Raw genomic sequence first — 17,343 nt, 5'->3', positions numbered from 1 at the left:
ACTTCGATGAATAAGTCACAGTAGCGAGTGTGACCAAAACCAATACGCAAGCGCGTGAGTATGAAAAGGAAGAGTCACGAGGTCGACCCGTCACCGTCGCGAAAAGAAAGAAAAAAAAAAAACCGAAGGCGAACCGGGCAAATTTCATTACCTAGTCGATGACCAGCACCTCCACATCCGCTCCAACGTGAACCACTCCAACCCCCCGGTCACCCATGTGGCCGCGAAGCGAGAAGCGAGGAAATCGGGGAAAGTGGGATGGAGCAACATCTTCCTCGAACCGGCTAAGACCACCGGGGAGTCTGGGCCGGTGGTGGACGTCGAGATTGGCGTCGCTTGCCGCACTGCCGCGCTGCCGAATCGGCGAAAATTAAACAGAGAATGCTTGACTGGGAAAGTTTGCTCATGTTTCCGACGAATTTTGCAGCACAGCAGCTTGCTCGGGAAAGTGAATGACACATACGTAGGACTCAAGCTAATCGGAACGAATGTTCATCGGAGTTAGCAGGACATCCTCGGGCTTGCAAAGCCGCACCTCCTTGAGCTTGGATACGGAGGTTGTCAGCAGCCGCCTGTTCTTCTACTTTAGTCTCGACCGGACGGGACTTCATATGACCTGCCTAATTCGTTCCATGCAGTAATTAGCACGACGACTAGAAAGCCTGTTGTCCGATTCGACAAGTCGGTGAAGCTCTCGCTCATGTAACTTCAGGGCGCGTTAACCAGGCACTAGCCAGACTCTAGCGATGGCTTGGTAATCACAGCAGCATTCCCTCAAAAGACGTGCTCATTGCCGTCGTATTTACGACACTGATGCGACGAGACTAATACATGATACATGCACAGGAGAAAAGCGGCATACCATACATCGGACGGCTGACGCAGCGAACCCAAGGAGGAACCGGACGCTTTGCAGCGGGAAGCAAGGGGCTTCCCCGCGCGTCCACGTTGCCCCCCGCATTCGATGCCTCATCCTTGACGCCGTGATTGTCCAGTCATGATCGGATCGGATCTGCCGCTTTGCCATTTACAGTTCGCGGCTCTCCGGTGTCGCTACTGCCGCTTTTTCGAAGCTCACGGATAACAGAACGTTATCTAGTCGATTGGTTGGTTGGTGGTATGAATGGTAGGGTATTAACTCATAATTCATTACTCTTTAATTCTAAGTCTAAATTCTAAATGGTATCGTTCTGCTTTTGCTGTGCTTAACTGATTATTACGCGGTCGTTCTTGATATTCTTCGCAACGTCAAACGGCTTCGGCTTCTGCCCCAGCTGCGTGAGGCTCTTGTGCAGCGTGTGTCCGCCGGCGCCGGGACCTCCGGGACCAGCACCGGGGCCGCCCGTCCCGTCCTGCCTCTCCTGGTCCCACCCCGCCGGCGCCGGCTGCATCCCCCGGACGGCGCACACCGCCGCAAAGTCGAGCGTCGGATACCCGCACCGCTCCGGTCTCTTCTCGCACACCCGCGACGTCGCCACGATAATCGCCGCCGACAGGCACAGAATCGTGCTGCTGACGAGCACGAACAGCACCCTGCTGACCTTCCCCGCGACGACCTGGTGGCTGAGCACGGAGATGGAGAGGTCGGTGTACATGTCCGCCGGCAGGCCCTCGCGCGGGCCGGTCAGCTCCCAGATGGAGGGGCCGTTGGAGAAGTAGTTTGCGTGGAAGTAGTGGAAGGGCACGGACATGGCCTTGCGGATGGCCTTGAGGGACTGCTTCTTGGCGACCTCGGAGTCGTTGATGGGCAGCGCGGTGACGGCGTAGATTGCGAGGGCCGAGTTGTCGCCCTTGGTGGCGTCCTGGCTGCTGCTCGCGTTGAACCCGGGCACGACGGCGGAGAGGGAGAGCATGTAGTCGTCGAGGGTGATGATGTCCTGCTTGGCGGGCGTCATGTCGGTCACGGCGAGGATGGAGAAGTTGCCGCGGTCGTAGGTGATGGTGGCGAGGCGCGAGTAGACGAAGAGGGAGGAGGAGATTTCGAGCTTGCTGGTCCAGGTTGTGTCGTTGATGCAGGAGCTCGTGGCCTGCATGGAGATTGGGCAGTATGCGGAGCCTGGTGTGAGATGTTAGCATCCTTGCGATATGCAAGTGGGATGGCAGTCTTACCGAAAAGGAGTGCGTTGTTGTCGCCGGTCTTGGCACACCAGTAAGACGCGGCGCTGGCGGCTCCGAGAAGGAAGCACTTGCCGGTCTTGCGGAGGTTCTCGAGATCCGGCACCTTTCCGTACTCGAGCTGGACGACTCTCGTCTTGGGAACAACGTAGGAGGCGGACCCCGGGAGCTGCTTCAGGTCGTCTGTTTGCGGAGCAATGGCGACGACACCGCCGGTGAGGAGATGCGACTCATCACACGGAGCCCAGTTGCCGTCCGGCCCCGTGCACTTCCCGACGCCCTTGGTCAGGGGGTCCAGAGAGAAGGAGTCTCGGTCGGACCACGCGGGACTGCCCATCTGCACCAGCAAAGCGGTCGCCGTGGAGTTTCGGACATGATAGACATTAGAGGCATTAAAGGGGCCGATGCCGGCAGATACTGGGTAGGTCTTCTCGGGGAAAGTGACCATTTCGATGGAGATGGCGCCTGGAATAGATGTCAGCATGAACTCGTGGTATTAGTCTGAAGACCTAACTCACCCATGAGAATGATACCAGGTAGGGGAATCGAGCAAATGACCAACAACCTGTCCGATGTCAGCACGCCATCTCTTCATTCGAGCGCCATCACCACTCACCGAAACAAACTCGAATACTTCTCCTTCCAATCCGCCGTGGCCAAAAGCCTCAACAGCCCCCACACCCCCGTCCCGGAATCCAATCCGACAAAGTGCAATAAGCTCACACCCCCAGGCCTCGAGGCCAGAGCCCACTGCAGATCCTCCACCACGACAACCACCAGCGCCGCCAACACCACCGCGCAGAGCTCCGTCAGCACGCGCAGCAGCAGAATCGAGTTCTGCGGCGACGCCACGAAAAAGCTCTGCTTCATCAGCGCCTTGGCCGACCCCGTCGAGTACAGCCCCGTCAGCGTCACCATCAGCGCGCCCAGCAGCCACAGCGCCCACGTCCACCACAGGAAGCTGCTGCCGCCCGCCTTGCCCCCCTCGGCCCCCGGCGGCGCGTTCGACGTCAGGTGTATCGTGTCGTTGAACTCGTCGCGCTTGCGGTCGAACGAGGCCGCGCTGGCGCTGCTGTCCATGGCGTCCGGCGTCGGCGGGTGCAGGAAGTTCGTCTGCGAGACGCTCGTCCCCAGCGGCGACGGGAACGCGGACCCGGCCTTCTCCATCTTGGCGTATCGCGGCCAGTCCCTGATATCGTCCGTCCTCGCGCTGTCGATGCTATGCCGTGCGCCGTAGAAATCCGTCGTCCCGTCCGTCCGCCGCGACCACGGCCGTGTCGGAGCGGCGGCACCCCCGTGCGAGGCCCGGATGTGTGCGCTTATATCCTCGAGGTCGATCGTCTCCCGCCGCGCTGCCTCTGTCGAGTTCCTCCCCATCGCGGTTGGCGAGTCCCCATACGGTGAGGACGTGGCGCTGTGTCGCCAGATCGTTCGAGCCATTTGGTGGGTGGTTCGGTCCCGAGTTGTGTTAGTGTACGGCGCCTTAATGCAAGACGCTCTGCGCCTGCCCTTGTCGAAGAGAAGTTGAATGAATGGTCCGTGATGGGCGTGAGTAGTAGAAACGAGCGTGGGCAGTTGATAATATGTCTATGTTATGGCGTTGAAAACAAAAGAGAGCATTTCTTGGTTTGACAGAGAGAGTCAAGAGAAGAGACAGCACGCCATTGAGTTTCCCATTTTCCATGCAGTCTGCCCCCAACAGAAACAGCGCCGTCGCATTCTTGACTGTTTGGTCTTGGCGAGACCGAGCCCATTTGGCGGGTTTCCAGATCACCAGAAAAAAACAGGCCGGCGAGTCAGTCGCCCAGGCAAGCGAGTCGTGACACCCCGGACAGGCTCTCTGCTGCCAGATGAACCGCCATCTATGTGAGACTGGAGAATGCGCGACGACTGGTCGAGATGATCAAACCCGTGGAGGGTCCTCCCATGTTCCGGAAAGCAAATTGGGGGTCGCGCGGCGGTGACGAATTCGACGGCGAGGCCGCCGCCGCTGCTGCTGCTGCCAACGTGGAGAGCTTTTGTTTACAACGCTTGTTGTTCGTCTGTCCGTCTCCCCGCGAGTTCCGCCCGCCGGCAGCCCGGGCGGTTTGATTGATCAACGGGGGAATTGTCGCTGGGATAATCTTCTCTGGCAATTGTCAATTGACGAGGGAAACGGTCCACAGTTGATTTGTGCCAATTTCTGGGGATTTCCGTGCGTCTGGGGCAAGCTTTGAGGAGACGCCGAGAGCTTGGGTCCACGGCATCGTGAACTTTCACATATGGTGTTTTCATGCCGTGGGATTGACGGCTGCTGTTATTCGTTGCATTATTTCTGCCCATAAAAGTTGAGATGAAAGAAGGAAAAAGAGAGATGTGTGGAAACGTGCCTTACAGGGCTTAGGTCCGTTCACCGTCCCAGATCCTTGGACGGCGTGTGCGTGGGATGAGGGATCAGCCTTGGACGCCTCAAACCAGGGGTGACAGCGCTTGCTGTAAATAGCAGCAAGGGAAGAGGCGGCATTGAAGGAAATCCCGTCTTAAGGGGGACGGCAGCCCTACCCGACCTCTGGCTAATGATGATCTCTCTCTTTCGTCTTCACTGGATCTGAAGCCGATGCCCGCCTAGATGTTGGGCGAGAATGCCTATCGCTCGATATGAAGAGGTGGATTCGACAAACTTCGCTGGGGGGAAAGGAGAAGGTGATTTGCCACGTATATACTCCAAACAGGGCAAGATTGGCTCCCTTGCCGACGGGCCTTGCAGAGGCCGCGCGGAAGAGTCTGGATCCGGACTCTGAATAGCCTCAACGAACAGGGCGGCGGAGGCGCCGTTGCTCGCACAACGCTGCTCCCTGTCGGTGGTCATTCCGTGAGATGTGCAGACTGCAGGACACAGAACACGGGGTCATTAGGGATTGGGGTCTTCTTCATAATGTTGCATTGGACCACCACCCCTGCGTCACGGAGTTGCGGGGTCCCTTGGTCCTTGGTCCTTGGTTCTGGAAGCGAGCTCCTCCCGATGCAACGGCGGTGGTGCGCCGCCCTGGCCGGAGATTTCGAGATGTTCCGCCCGACTTTACCGGTCGGCGGTCGGGTTGAATGGTGATCAAAAGGATCCGGTCGCCATCTTCAGACGATACGAGGTCCAGACGCAGTCTGTGGAGGGCTTCAATGGAGAAAATCTGCCAAAGTTGTTAGTAACTTTCCGATGCCATTCTCCACGGATTTCCGTCAATGTCAGGCAGATGCTCCAGTGAATATACTATGTTCATGAGTCGTCGCTCAACTACGAGGATAGCTGAATCATTTCATGGGACTGGCTGTCTAGTAAATCTGCGAGATTGATGTCTTGAAGTTGGATGTTGCAAGTGTCCAAAGGGAGACAGACGCAGGAGCGCGTGGGGAAACGCGCCAAAAAGACGCTAAAAATGCCGTAACGTCGTCCCAAATGTTACACACCATTTTACCCCTCCAAAGCTTCACTTCACCCCTCCAACCTAATTTGAGCCTCAATCGTCCTAACTCAACCACCAATCCAACTCACACACCATGCAACCCTGGGACCGATGACATCTTCTAGTTAACACCCAATGAGCCGTCTCATACGCCTTCTCTCATCGCCGCTCATCTCCTCCTCACCCGTCAAACCTCTCACCCGCCGCTCGCTCACCACCATGTCGGCCTCACGAACATACCAAGACGCCCTCGACCACCTCAACACCCTCATCCCGAACCTCAAAGTCCACGCCCTCTTCAACGCCCCCAAAGATAAAGATGCCTCCTCCCCCTCAAAACCGCCCGCCGACCCCAACGCCCTCGCAATCCCCGAGATGCGCGCCTGGCTCCTCCGCGCCAACCTCCCCCCCTCAACCCTCTCCCGCCTCTCCTACATCCACATCGCCGGCACCAAGGGCAAAGGCACCGTGACAACCCTCACCTCCTCCGCCGTCCTCGCCTCCTCGCCCCCATCCACAAAGATCGGCACCTACACCTCCCCGCACCTCCTCCACCCCCGCGAGCGCATCTCCATCAACGGCCTCCCCGTCCCCCAGCCCCTCTTCGCGCACCACTTCTTCGCCCTCTGGGACACCCTCTCCGCCGCTCCCGCCGACCCATCCTTGAACATCGACGCCGGCGCCAAGCCCTTCTACTTCCGCTACCTCACCCTCCTCGCCCTGCGCATCTTCCTCGCCGAGGGCGTCTCCACCGCCGTCGTCGAGTGCGGCATCGGCGGCGAATACGACGCCACCAACATCCTGCCCCCCGAAGCCGTCACGGCGTGTGTGATCACGCAGCTCGGCATCGACCACGTCGCCATGCTCGGCTCCACCGCGGAGCAGATTGCATGGCACAAGGCCGGCATCATGAAACCCGGCGTCGCCACCTTCACCCGCGCCCTCGACGCCCAGCCGGGCGTCATGGCCGTCCTCCGCGACCGCGCGGCCTCCACCGGCGCAACGCTGGTCGAGCTCCCCGACGCGGAGGTGTATTCCTGGCCTGGTGTGCCTGACGCAAAGATCCCCGGCGGCGAGTTCCAGAAGAGGAACCAGGCCCTCGCGGCCCTAGCAGCACGGCACCACCTCCGCGTCCTCGAGTCCAAGGACACCGCCATCGCCCCAGACACCTCCCTTACAAACCTCCCCGAGGGCGTCACCACAGGCCTGCGGAACGCATCCCTCCGCGGGCGCCACGAAATCATCCCCAAAGGGCGCGTCTCATACCACCTCGACGGCGCGCACAACGCCGACTCCCTCGCGCAAGTGGCCGCCTGGATCGCCCCGCTCATCACACCCCCGAACACGCCCTTCGTCCTCGTCTTCAACCAGCAGGAGCGCGACGCCGCGGAGCTGCTGCTGGGCCTGCTGGCGGAGATGAAGGCGTGCGGCGTGGACTTGGAGGCGAAGCTCACGCATGCAATCTTCACGCGGAACGATAAGGCCAGGCTCGAGGATGCGGATGTGGGAGTGCAGCAGAAGTGCGCCGAGGCGCTGCGGGCGGCGTATCCTAACACCAAAACAACGGTGTGTGCGGATCTGGGCGAGATGAAGGCCGCCGTCGACGAGATCGCATCCGCTCATGAGGAGGCGACGAAGGTCCTCGTGACGGGGAGCATGTACCTGGTCGGCAACTTGATAGGCTTCCTAGAGCCAGAAAGCCAGTTTTGATTAACCTACACCTTCTTGAAAAAAGTAATCTAGAGTTGAATCCGCGAGGAATGATATATAGATCCCCGCTGTAATGTTGAAACCCCAAAACCCCCCACATAAACGCCTGTTCATACGGACATGGTGTACTCAAAGAGCATCCGCCCCTTCGAGAATCTGCAGCGCGCCGCCGACGAGGTGCAGACTGCCCGTGACGAAGGCCTGCACGCTCTCCCCCTCCTGATTGCTCTCCGCCAAGCCGCGGACGTAGTCCAGGGCCTCCTCGATGGTCGGAATGACCCGCACGTCAGCCTGCGGATCCAGCTCCCTCCACCGCTCCGCAAACTGCTTCTGCACCGTCATGGCCTCGATGGCCTTATTATCGTACTGGTGATTCACGAAATCTGTCCGGCGTCAGCAAAGCTTCCCAACAACCCTCCATCCAGCAGAATGTCAACTCACCTCGCTTGTACCCCGTCTCCTTGTACGTCACATTCGTACAGAACACAACCCCATCAAACCCCCTCCCGTCCCTCTTCACAGCCTCATACAGCCCATCCAGAAAGTCAATCGCCTCCGTCCGGCCCTGCTGGTTAAACACCAACACCCGCCTCCCCCTCCGCGCCTCCGTCTCCCCAGCGAACCACCGCCCCGCCATCTTCAGACTGTCCGTCGTATGCGCCCCGTCCACAAACCACACCACGCTCCCCTCGTCCTTCACCTCGCACCGGCCCCTCCACACAACGTCCTCCAGCCCCTTCACAAACGCCTCAGGCAACCTCGCGGGATCAGGCTTAAACCCCTCCTCCAGCCTCTCCAACACGCTCTCCGCAAGCCGCACCGCCAAACTCGCATTCCGCCTTTGAAACTCCTTATCCGGCCGTATCCTGACATCCTTCATCCTCTCATCCACCTTCACAACCTCCAAATTCACCCCCTTCTCCGCCGCCCGCTCCTCCAGCACACCCTGCGCCTCGCCCACCTGCTCAACCGTAAACGCCCTACTGCCCGTCTTCATAATCCCCGCCTTATGCCACGCAATCTTGCCCACCGTGTCCCCCAGCGCAAACACATGATCGATCCCCAACGTCGTAATCCCCGTCGCCACGGGCCGTCCCACCAAATTCGTCGCGTCATACTCCCCGCCAATCCCCGTCTCCAGAATCGCGCAGTCCACCCCCTCCTCAATAAACGCGTGGAAGCTCACCAGCGTCAGGTAGCGCGAGTAAATCGGCCGCGTGCCGAGCGCCACGCCCTCGGCGTCCGCCGTGCTGCTGCCCAGCCGGTCCCACACCTCGAAGAAGTACTTGGCGAAGAGGGCCTCCGAGATGGGCGCGCCGTTGATCCGGATGCGCTCGCGCACGGCGATGAGGTGCGGCGAGATGAGCAGGCCGACCTTGCGCGGGACAGAGGACGGGGAGAGCGCGCGGTGCGAGGCGAGGATGGAGTCGGTGAAGGCGCAGGTGCTGCCTTTGCCTTTTGTGCCGGCGACGTGGATTACGTTGAGCTTGTCGAGGTCTGCGGTCTGCGAAGAGGTCGTGTCAGCTGGCTGTCTGTGATTTGGAGATGTAGAGAAAGGAATACGCACCGTGTACCCGATCCGCGCGAGGTACGCCCTCATCTCCCTGACGGAGGCTTCATCAGGCCGCACGCCCGCCTTGCGCCGCGCCTCGATGACAGCGAAGGGCGTCTGCAGCGTGTTCAATGCGTCGACGGCATCCTGGTCATCCCCAATCAGCTCAGTCTGTCCCAAGCGTCCTCATCACCCCCTCCAACATCATCCCTCCACCGCGGGGTATTCCTCCCCTCCCCGACCTCGGAGCCCGACCGCGCAAAAACTCACATTATACGTTCGTCCCGCCATATTCCTAAAAGCACCCCTCGTGCTCGCGAAAAGTCCTGTTGTAGGTTTCCTGTTCCCGCTGGTGAACGTCGTCGTTTTCCAGGCGAGGCGCACGATGCGACGAGGGACATGATGCATATTCGGCTCCCGTCTGGAGGGGCAGCAACACTAAGCTCTCAAATGCCGTTGGTGGGGGTTTTGGACCTTTGCCCCACTTCCCGCGCTCCCTTGAACTGGAAGCTTGTCAGGGAAAAAGGTACTTATATACAAACCCATGAAAAAAGTCAATGCTCGGCGTTACTTCCGATCACCGGCTGCTGGACCGAGTTATCGATAGACTCGGTTTTTCCATGATTCAAATAATGCAGTCCCGTCAACTGGGCGTGTTAGCATCTTATGAATGACTCTGTGATGCTTTCTCTTGTAATCAAATAGGCTCAAGGCTAGCATGAGATACTCGTACATCACAATACTACAGAGTACAGCTGATAGAATACACTGCCTTCATTCAAGTCTATGGCTATGTCTTACACAGACCAGAGGTCTAGGCTCTCTAAGTCTCCTCACGAGCCAACCGCGTCACAAAAGAAAAAGTGTTTGTGTGTCCCGTCCATTATTCTACCTTGAGGCTCTGCAGACGCGCCTCTGTCGCAATGACCTGGTGAATTGTTAGCTAGTGTCAATGTCATAGCTGAAAGGTAAAAGCTCACATCAAGTGCCTGCTGGACCTCCAGCGTCTTCCTCACCTCGCCGAGCCAGTCTCTGCTCAGCGTCTTCGCCCAGCCCTGCAGGCCGTTCATCTCACGGGCCGCGGCGTCCAGGTTACCCTCCTCCAACAGAGTCTGCGTGCGTGTCAGGATGCTCTCGACGTCGTTGCCGTCGGCCAGACCCTGCTTCTTGAACATGACCTTGCTGAGGAGGTAGCTCGACGCGTGACTGGCAACACCAGCCTCGTCGGGCAGCAGCGAGGCCTTGCGGACCTCGCTGGCGACTATGCGGAATCTGTCAATCAGCTGGGCGGCGTTGGCGAGACCGCGCTGGTAGGCGGAGGGGTTGATGGAGGCGATGGCGGCGTTGACAACCGGGTCGTCGGCCGCAATCTCCTTCAGGGCGACGAGCTCGCGGGTGAAGGGACGGGGCGAGGTGGCGTTTTCCAGGGTGGCGCGGACGGCGTCGACGGCGACGTGCAGCTGCTGGGTGCGCAGGTTGGTGTCGACGACCTCGTTCCATCCGGTGGTGAGCTTCTCGAGGTCGGCGACGGCGTCGGACAGCTTCTCGAGCTTGCCCAGGCGACCCTCGCGCTCCGACTCGACGTGCTTCTCGACCTCAGTGACGAACTCCTTCTTCAGGGCAAGAGCCTGCTCGAGGAGCTGGTTGTTGAGGCGCTCCTCGTTGAGCTGCTTCTCGCGCTCCAACAGAAGCTTGGCGCGCGCGTCGTAGCTCTCCTTGACCTTCTTCATCTCATCCTCAAACTCCTTCCTCCACGCGCCCTCCTGGGCAACCATGGCGCCCTCCACGCGGGCAATCAGGTCGTTGGCGGCCTTGTCAAAGTCGGCAACCTTGGCCTGGACCTCGGCAGCAGCCTTCTCCTCGACGGAGCTCTTGATAGCCTTGATCTTGCTTCCAACCTTGCTCAGCTCGTTCTTGGCCTTGGTGATGGTGGGGGAGTAGCGGCCGTGAGCCTTGTCGGCGTTGATGACGGTGATGATGTCGTTGAGCATGCGGACAAGGTCCTGGACAACCGGCTCAGTCGCGTCCTCGATCTTGATAGCGTCGATGGGCGGGATCGGGGGGAAGCGGGAAGGCTCGTTGACCTCGGGGGGCTTGAAGTCGTTCTCCTCCTGCTTAGGCGCGACAACCTTGGCCTCGACAGGCGCAGGCTTGGGCTCGGGGGCCTTCTTCTTCTTCTCGACGGGCTTGGGCTTCTCCTTGACAGCGGCGACCTTGGCAGCCTGGGCCTTGTCAACAGCACTAGACTGACGGCCAGCAGGCTCACCGTTGTCGGCTACCCTCCAGGATGCACCGCTCTGGGCGGGAACCGCGACCTGGCTGCCGGTGTCTCTCGACTTGATCTTGTTGGAGATGTTGGGGAATCGCTTGCGGAAGTCCATCTCCTCAAAGTAGAGGACCGCCTGCTCTCCGAAGGGAACATACTCGGTGAAGAAGTCGTGGAAGCTGTCGTTGACGCGGGAGTACCAGACACCACCACCAAAACCGATAGCACCGAGCACAGCGAGGGTGAGCACGAGGTTCCTCAGTCTGCGGAAGAAACCCTTCTTCTTCGGGGCAGCGGCGGCGGGTGTCTGGGGGGGAGGCGCGACGGCCTCGGTGGCAGGGGTCGGGGGCGTGAGAGGGACCTCAGTCTTGGGGATCGTGGCCTCGGCGGCGGCGAGCTCGGGAGCGGCGCTCTTCTCAGCGGTGATGGTCTCTGATGCGGGCAGAACTGCAGGCTTGGTCGGGTCGGGCTTCTTGTCGTCGGCAAAATGCCTCCGGCGGGCGGCGGCGGCCTGCCATTGGCGGCCAATGACGGCCGCGGCAGGCCTGTGGCCGAGCACCCTCACGGATCGAATCGACGTTCGCAACATGAGGGGATGCAATGGGCCGACAAGGCGGATTTGGGAGGGGGATGATGTCGAGGGAGTTGTGGTGGAGGATGTGATGGAATCCAGGCACAAAAAAGCTCAGGGAAAAGTTCGGCTAAAACTGGGAGCTGCCAGCCGCGCTGTGCTATCCGCTGCCCGACGGCAGGAACCGGGATGAACAGTGGCTCACGTCACTGCACTGCACACGCGAGCGAGCGACGAGCTCCAGACTTTCTAGACAAAAAAATCAGATAAACATTGATTTTGGTCTGTATGCGCTCTGGATTGGTTTTTGCAGCTTCGTGTGCATCTCATGGCACTATCATCATCTTTGAGAAATCCAGAAATACCTCACGACGTCACCCGATCCTCGCCCAGCACAGAAGTCACATCTGCCATCCAATCTGTTCTATTTGACGTGGCAGCACGCCTCACAAACATCATTCATAAAGCGCACACCCATGAAGTGAACCATCCGTAAACAGTTGCCTCTATTGCATACTGTACATCAGAAAAATGCTGCAGGATGCTTCCCCCCATAGTAAAAAGTGAATCCGTTCCCGTACACCGTCTTAATCCAGGTCTGTCCCTACACCCGAGTTGCCACAACCGAATGACCAGCGCAATGAAGACACGAAATGTAAATCACACTCTCGAAAAACGTACTGTTGATATTAAAAAGCTGGGCCTGGCATACCCTATCTCGGCGTAGGGTGCAAGACAACGCTGTCCGACCTCATCCAGCCAAAACGCCGTCATATACGTGCATGTTTGTGGGTGGTGTTTGGCCGCTGGGTCGCCTGGGGCAGTCTGTCGGCAGGAATCTGCCTGAAACCGATAAAAATACCCTTCTCTCTCCGGTCCTCTGGCTCGTCTGGTATGTGATATCCTTTGCGTCGTCTTCATCTAGCAGCTGCAGGGCCCGCTGACGTTGCTGCCGGGGGTCTCGGGCTGGAGGCTGACGCCCTGTCGCTGTCCTGGCCGAGCATGCCTAGGGCCGGCCTGGTCGAGCGGCAACTTCTTGGCGATGGCCGTGAAAAGATCCTTGACGTTCTCGGCCGTCTTCGCGGACGTCTCGAAGAAGAGGAGTCCGGCCTCGCGCGCGTAGGCCTCGGCGTCTGCTGTGGAAACTGCTCGCTTATCAGGCTGCTCGTTGACCAAATCCAGCTTGTTACCGGCGAGGGCGATGATGATGTTCTCGTTCGCTTGTCTCTGCAGCTCCTTGACCCACGCCTTTGCCTTATCCAACGAAGCCTGCATCTGTTAGCCTCCGGTTTCCGGCTGGTGCATGCCATTTGACGTACGGATTGAGTGATATCGTAAACAACAACGGCGCAGTTGGCGTTGCGGTAGTACATAGGGGCGAGGGACTTGTAGCGCTCTTGGCCAGCGGTATCCCAGATCTCGAACTTGACCGTGGTGTTTTCGTCGAGAGAGATGGTCTGCGTCAGGAAAGCGGCACCGATAGTAGATTCGCGGTAAGAGTCAAATTGGTCCTATGGAGGCGGACGTTAGCGGGATGCTTTCTGAAGATATCGACGTCGGGTATCGACCACATACCTTGACGAATCGCAGGACGATGGAACTCTAGGGGGACACGTTAGCATGATGGGCAGCAATTCCCTGAGTTCCGAAAAGGTACCTTTCCAACAGCGGACTCGCCTGTACCATCGTTGTTAGCCCAGCAATTCAAAAGAAGGTATCGACGGAGATGAAATACCTAGCAAGACCAGCTTGAACTGCGCAAAGCGCGTGTTCATGCCGCGAGCGCCGGGGGCACCAGGACCTCGGGCAGACATTTTGAGCGATGTGAAGGTTTGGATGGGAGAAGTGGGCGGCTGCAGAAAGCTTCAAGGTGGATGGACCTCGCAGACGGATAGGATGCACTGGGAGCCGATCTCTGGAATGTCGCCGGACGGGGTCGCTGGCGGAGCGGACGTTTGTCGAAACGGAAATGGGGGAAATGGGCGGTGTCGGTCGGGGGGCACGATCGATCAAAGCAGCGTCGGTCGCAAAGCAACGGTGGTATCGTGGATCGAAATGGTGATTGCGCGGCGTGGGGTGGTGGATGAGGCGAGAGGTGGGAGACAGAGAGGTAGGTTGGCGTAGTAGGTAAGGCAGGCAGTCAGAAGGAGTCGATGGCAAGTAAATCGGGTCCTGGAATAATGTGACTGCCTTGGGGGGTGGTGAAGCTCGATGATGAATGGCTGGGCGGGCACGTTGCACACGTCAGGCTCTTGGGGACACTGGCACACTGGCTGCACTGCAAATGAAATGGGGGTCCCTCTCTGTCTGAAGGCAATGGATGGAACTGGCACTGACGCCGACGCTGGGCACCGGGCACCGGGCACCTCCAGCAGAGCAGAGGAAGCGACGGCGCAGTGCTGTCAGGTGCAGCTCTCAAGGCGGACGGGGCCTCCAGTGACCCCGATAGCCCAAATCCCCTGCTTGCCCGGTCCGTTATGATGACCTTACTGCCGCAGGTATCTTGCTGCAGAAGATTGGTTGAGGGTACTTCGGTTGGAAGCTCAGAGCACCTCTTGCAGCACGTTTTACCTCAGGCAGCTTAGCGTCCTGCTGGTGGCAGACGGCGTTGATTTATTACCTCAGCTGTCCGCGGCCTCCTTGCTGAGCTCCAGTCTTCCGCTGTCCCGTTCTAGAGGGAGCTCTGCTGGAGAGATGAACGTGTTGAGTGACCAATGCCCCTTCACTTTCCACGCCGCCCACATCATTGTCCATCAGGTACCAATCTTCAGGTACGTACCACGTGCAAGTGCAGAGCCGACCCAGTGACATGAAGAGGTGCGTTATGTAAGCCATGTGATGCCGAGTCTATTGTGTGTTTTTATTGGCTCAGAGCTTCGTTTCTGTGGTCTGTGCCCCCCTTTCACAAGCCGGACTTCCAGGAGGTACGTACCTACCTGCTCGACCAGTATCGAAGGCAGTCCACTGTCAGTGCAGCGGCACCCTTGAAGCTGGAACTTGACTGAGATGCAGCAGCAGCAGCAGTCCACTGTCCCCCCGGCTGCCCCTTCCACCCGCCAAGGGAGCTCTCTCGCCTCCTAGCCGTGGAGGGTCCTGCTTGGTATGAGGTAAGGAGGTAGGGACCTGCCTGCGAAAGGGAACTGCGCCTGCAAAGTGACGACAGCCACTCCTCGCCAGCCAACCAAAGCCTCAAGCTCCAGCTGTCCTCAAGGCTCGCGGCTCTGGGTTCTTGCTCTCTTTTTTGCGATCGCCGACAACGCCAACGCCCACCTTCGTTGACCGATCCTACGGGCATCAAGACTCCTAACTTTCTAATCCTTTCGCTCGCTCCTTTCTCTCCCTCTTGCTTCACCACACCCTTCTACTCTCCTCTTCTTCTCGAGTCTACCCGTTGCCGTCGACACCATGGCACCCACTCTCCCCTACCGCGACATCAACGTCAAAGTCGCCCCCGATTCCTACATCTTCACTTCGCCCTCCTCCCCCGATGCCCCGGCTTTGGTCATCGACCGTCCCACCGGCGACCTGCGCCTCGGCGATGCAGGCCTGGGCAAGAGAGTCTCCCGAGTTTCGAGTATCGCTGGTATTCTGGGCATCATCCAGCTTAGACTCGGTATGCCTGTAGCCACCCAAGCTCCCCAACGAACACTGCACTGACTCGACGATTGCGACAGACAAGTATGTCATTGTAATCACAAAGGCCCAGCCCATGGGCCGCCTCAAGGGCCACATGGTCTACAAGGTCATCACCACCGAGATCCTGCCCATGCGCGAGCGCCAGATCCGCGACCCCGACGAGGACACCTTCATCGGCCTGCTCGATACCTTCATGAAGAACGGCCCCATGTACTTCTCCTACTCCATCGACCTCACAAACTCCTTCCAGCGCCAGGCCTCTGCCGACACCTCTCTCCCCTTGTGGCAGCGCGCCGACGATCGCTTCTTCTTCAACCGCTTCCTCCAGTCCGACCTAATCGACTTCCGCACCCGCGGCGCCAGAGGTCAAGCAGGGCCCCAGGCCGGCGCCGACCCCTTCATCCTCCCCGTCATTTTCGGCATGCTCGAGATCAAGCCTACGACCTTCAAGGGAACGCCAGTCACTGTCACCCTCATCTCGCGCAGATCGAGACACCGCGGCGGAACCAGATACTTCACCCGAGGTGTCGACGACGAAGGCCATGCCGCCAACTATAACGAGACCGAGCAGATCACCATCTTCAATGATTCGGGCAGCGGTATGGGAGGTTTTGCTGGCAGCGCCGATATGCAGAGTGGCAAGTACGGCGCCAGCGGCCAGGATACGCAAATAATGTCCTACGTCCAGACTCGCGGCAGTGTCCCCACCTACTGGGCCGAGATCAACAGCTTGCGCTACGTTCCGAAGCTGCAGGTCCGCGGCATCGACAGCGCCCTCCCTGCGGCCAAGGCACACTTTGAGGAGCAGATCCGCCTGTACGGCGACAACTACCTTATCAACCTGGTCAACCAGAAGGGCCGCGAGCAGCGTGTCAAGAACTCATACGAACAGATGGTCGAGAAGCTCATTTCAACCCCCAAGGAGCGCACCGAAGGCGATAGCCACACCAACGAAAAGTTCACGACGATCCAGCCTGAGAAGCGCGCCGTCGAATTCGATCGTCTTCACTACATCTACTTCGACTACCACCACGAGACCAAGGGCATGAAGATGCACCGTGCCTATGCTCTCATTGAGAAGCTCAAGGAGGCACTTGATGCCCAGGGCTACTTCCGCGCTGTCGACATGCCCGGTGCCAACGATGGCCGTCTTGAGCCCCGCAGCTACCAGACCAGCGTCATGCGCACCAACTGCATGGACTGCCTCGACCGCACCAACGTCGTTCAGTCCATGTTCGCCCGCCACATGCTTGACCGCATCTTTGAGGAGATGGGTCTCATGAGCCGTGGCTCCTCATTCCGCGATGAGGACCCGGCTTTCGAGCACATGTTCCGCAACCTCTGGGCCGACAACGCCGATGTCGTTTCGAACTCCTACTCTGGCACTGGTGCCATGAAGACAGACGTCACTCGTACTGGCGTCCGCACAAAGATGGGTGCTCTTCAGGATGCCCGTATCGGTGTCACCCGCTACTTCAAGAACAACTTCCTCGACGGCCCCCGTCAAGATTCGTTTGATCTCTTTCTCGGGGTCTACTTGCCAGGCACCGCCAACATCGGCAGCTCCCTCATCTTCGCTGACCGCCGCCCCATTCTCATCCAATCCGTACCCTACCTTCTGGCCTTCAGTCTCTTCCTCATCTTCGTTGGTCTCTTCACCAAGACTGAGGCTACCGTTACCATGCGCATCTTCATCTTCTTCTGGCTAGCGGTTGCTGCTTGGTGTTCGAGCTTCATCTTTGGCCACGGCATGCTCTACGTAAGTCCCCTACTTGTGAGGAGATGATCATCACTAACAGAGCCTAGGTAAACTGGCCCAAGCTGAACCCCAGACCCTGGGCCTTTGAAGGCTACAACGAACACATGTCCAAGGCTCGCAAGGACTCAGTCCTGGGATCCTTTGTTGCCCGCCATGAGCGTGGCCTCAGCACGGCAAGATACTCTAACGCTGAGGAGGGCAAGAAGAGGATTGAGTAGACTCTTCTGCATAATCGTCTTATTAGCTTCACGCGCAAAAGTCGCTTCACACAGTTTTTTATTTGCTCATTGTGCTGAA

The 17,343-nt window shown here is 58.7% G+C and overlaps 5 protein-coding genes across 5 annotated transcripts; 2 read left to right on the top strand and 3 right to left on the bottom strand.

Annotated features, from left to right (window-relative positions):
• Positions 1-1,205: 1,205 nt before the first annotated feature.
• On the bottom strand, positions 1,206-3,492 carry CGCS363_v010728 (uncharacterized protein; the record flags this gene model as incomplete). The annotated part of the gene is made up of 4 exons (XM_036642577.1): positions 1,206-2,056; positions 2,110-2,580; positions 2,634-2,680; positions 2,732-3,492. 4 exons carry the CDS (start codon positions 3,490-3,492, stop codon positions 1,206-1,208), a joined length of 2,130 nt encoding a protein of 709 aa, XP_036491845.1.
• A 2,279-nt stretch (positions 3,493-5,771) lies between these two features.
• MET7 (Folylpolyglutamate synthase) lies at positions 5,772-7,262 on the top strand (the record flags this gene model as incomplete). Its single annotated transcript, XM_036642576.1, has 1 exon — positions 5,772-7,262. One exon carries the CDS (start codon positions 5,772-5,774, stop codon positions 7,260-7,262), a length of 1,491 nt encoding a protein of 496 aa, XP_036491842.1.
• A 129-nt stretch (positions 7,263-7,391) lies between these two features.
• MIC60 (MICOS complex subunit MIC60) lies at positions 7,392-11,669 on the bottom strand (the record flags this gene model as incomplete). The annotated part of the gene is made up of 5 exons (XM_036642575.1): positions 7,392-7,645; positions 7,704-8,766; positions 8,830-8,961; positions 9,707-9,742; positions 9,795-11,669. The coding sequence occupies 5 exons, from the start codon at positions 11,667-11,669 to the stop codon at positions 7,392-7,394; spliced, it is 3,360 nt and encodes a 1,119-aa protein (XP_036491841.1).
• A 903-nt stretch (positions 11,670-12,572) lies between these two features.
• ypt5 (GTP-binding protein ypt5) lies at positions 12,573-13,465 on the bottom strand (the record flags this gene model as incomplete). The annotated part of the gene is made up of 5 exons (XM_036642574.1): positions 12,573-12,920; positions 12,971-13,162; positions 13,227-13,253; positions 13,309-13,328; positions 13,387-13,465. 5 exons carry the CDS (start codon positions 13,463-13,465, stop codon positions 12,573-12,575), a joined length of 666 nt encoding a protein of 221 aa, XP_036491844.1.
• Positions 13,466-15,056: 1,591 nt separating this feature from the next.
• On the top strand, positions 15,057-17,264 carry SAC1 (Phosphoinositide phosphatase SAC1; the record flags this gene model as incomplete). Its single annotated transcript, XM_036642573.1, has 3 exons — positions 15,057-15,264; positions 15,326-17,046; positions 17,094-17,264. The coding sequence occupies 3 exons, from the start codon at positions 15,057-15,059 to the stop codon at positions 17,262-17,264; spliced, it is 2,100 nt and encodes a 699-aa protein (XP_036491843.1).
• Between the last annotated feature and the right edge of the window lie 79 nt (positions 17,265-17,343).

This window comes from Colletotrichum siamense (genome assembly GCF_013390195.1).
Source record: "Colletotrichum siamense strain Cg363 chromosome Unknown KSG_Cg363_contig07, whole genome shotgun sequence".
NCBI lineage: Eukaryota > Fungi > Ascomycota > Sordariomycetes > Glomerellales > Glomerellaceae > Colletotrichum > Colletotrichum siamense.
Note: the sequence above shows the minus strand (reverse complement) of the source record. Positions and strands in the feature narration are given on the sequence as shown.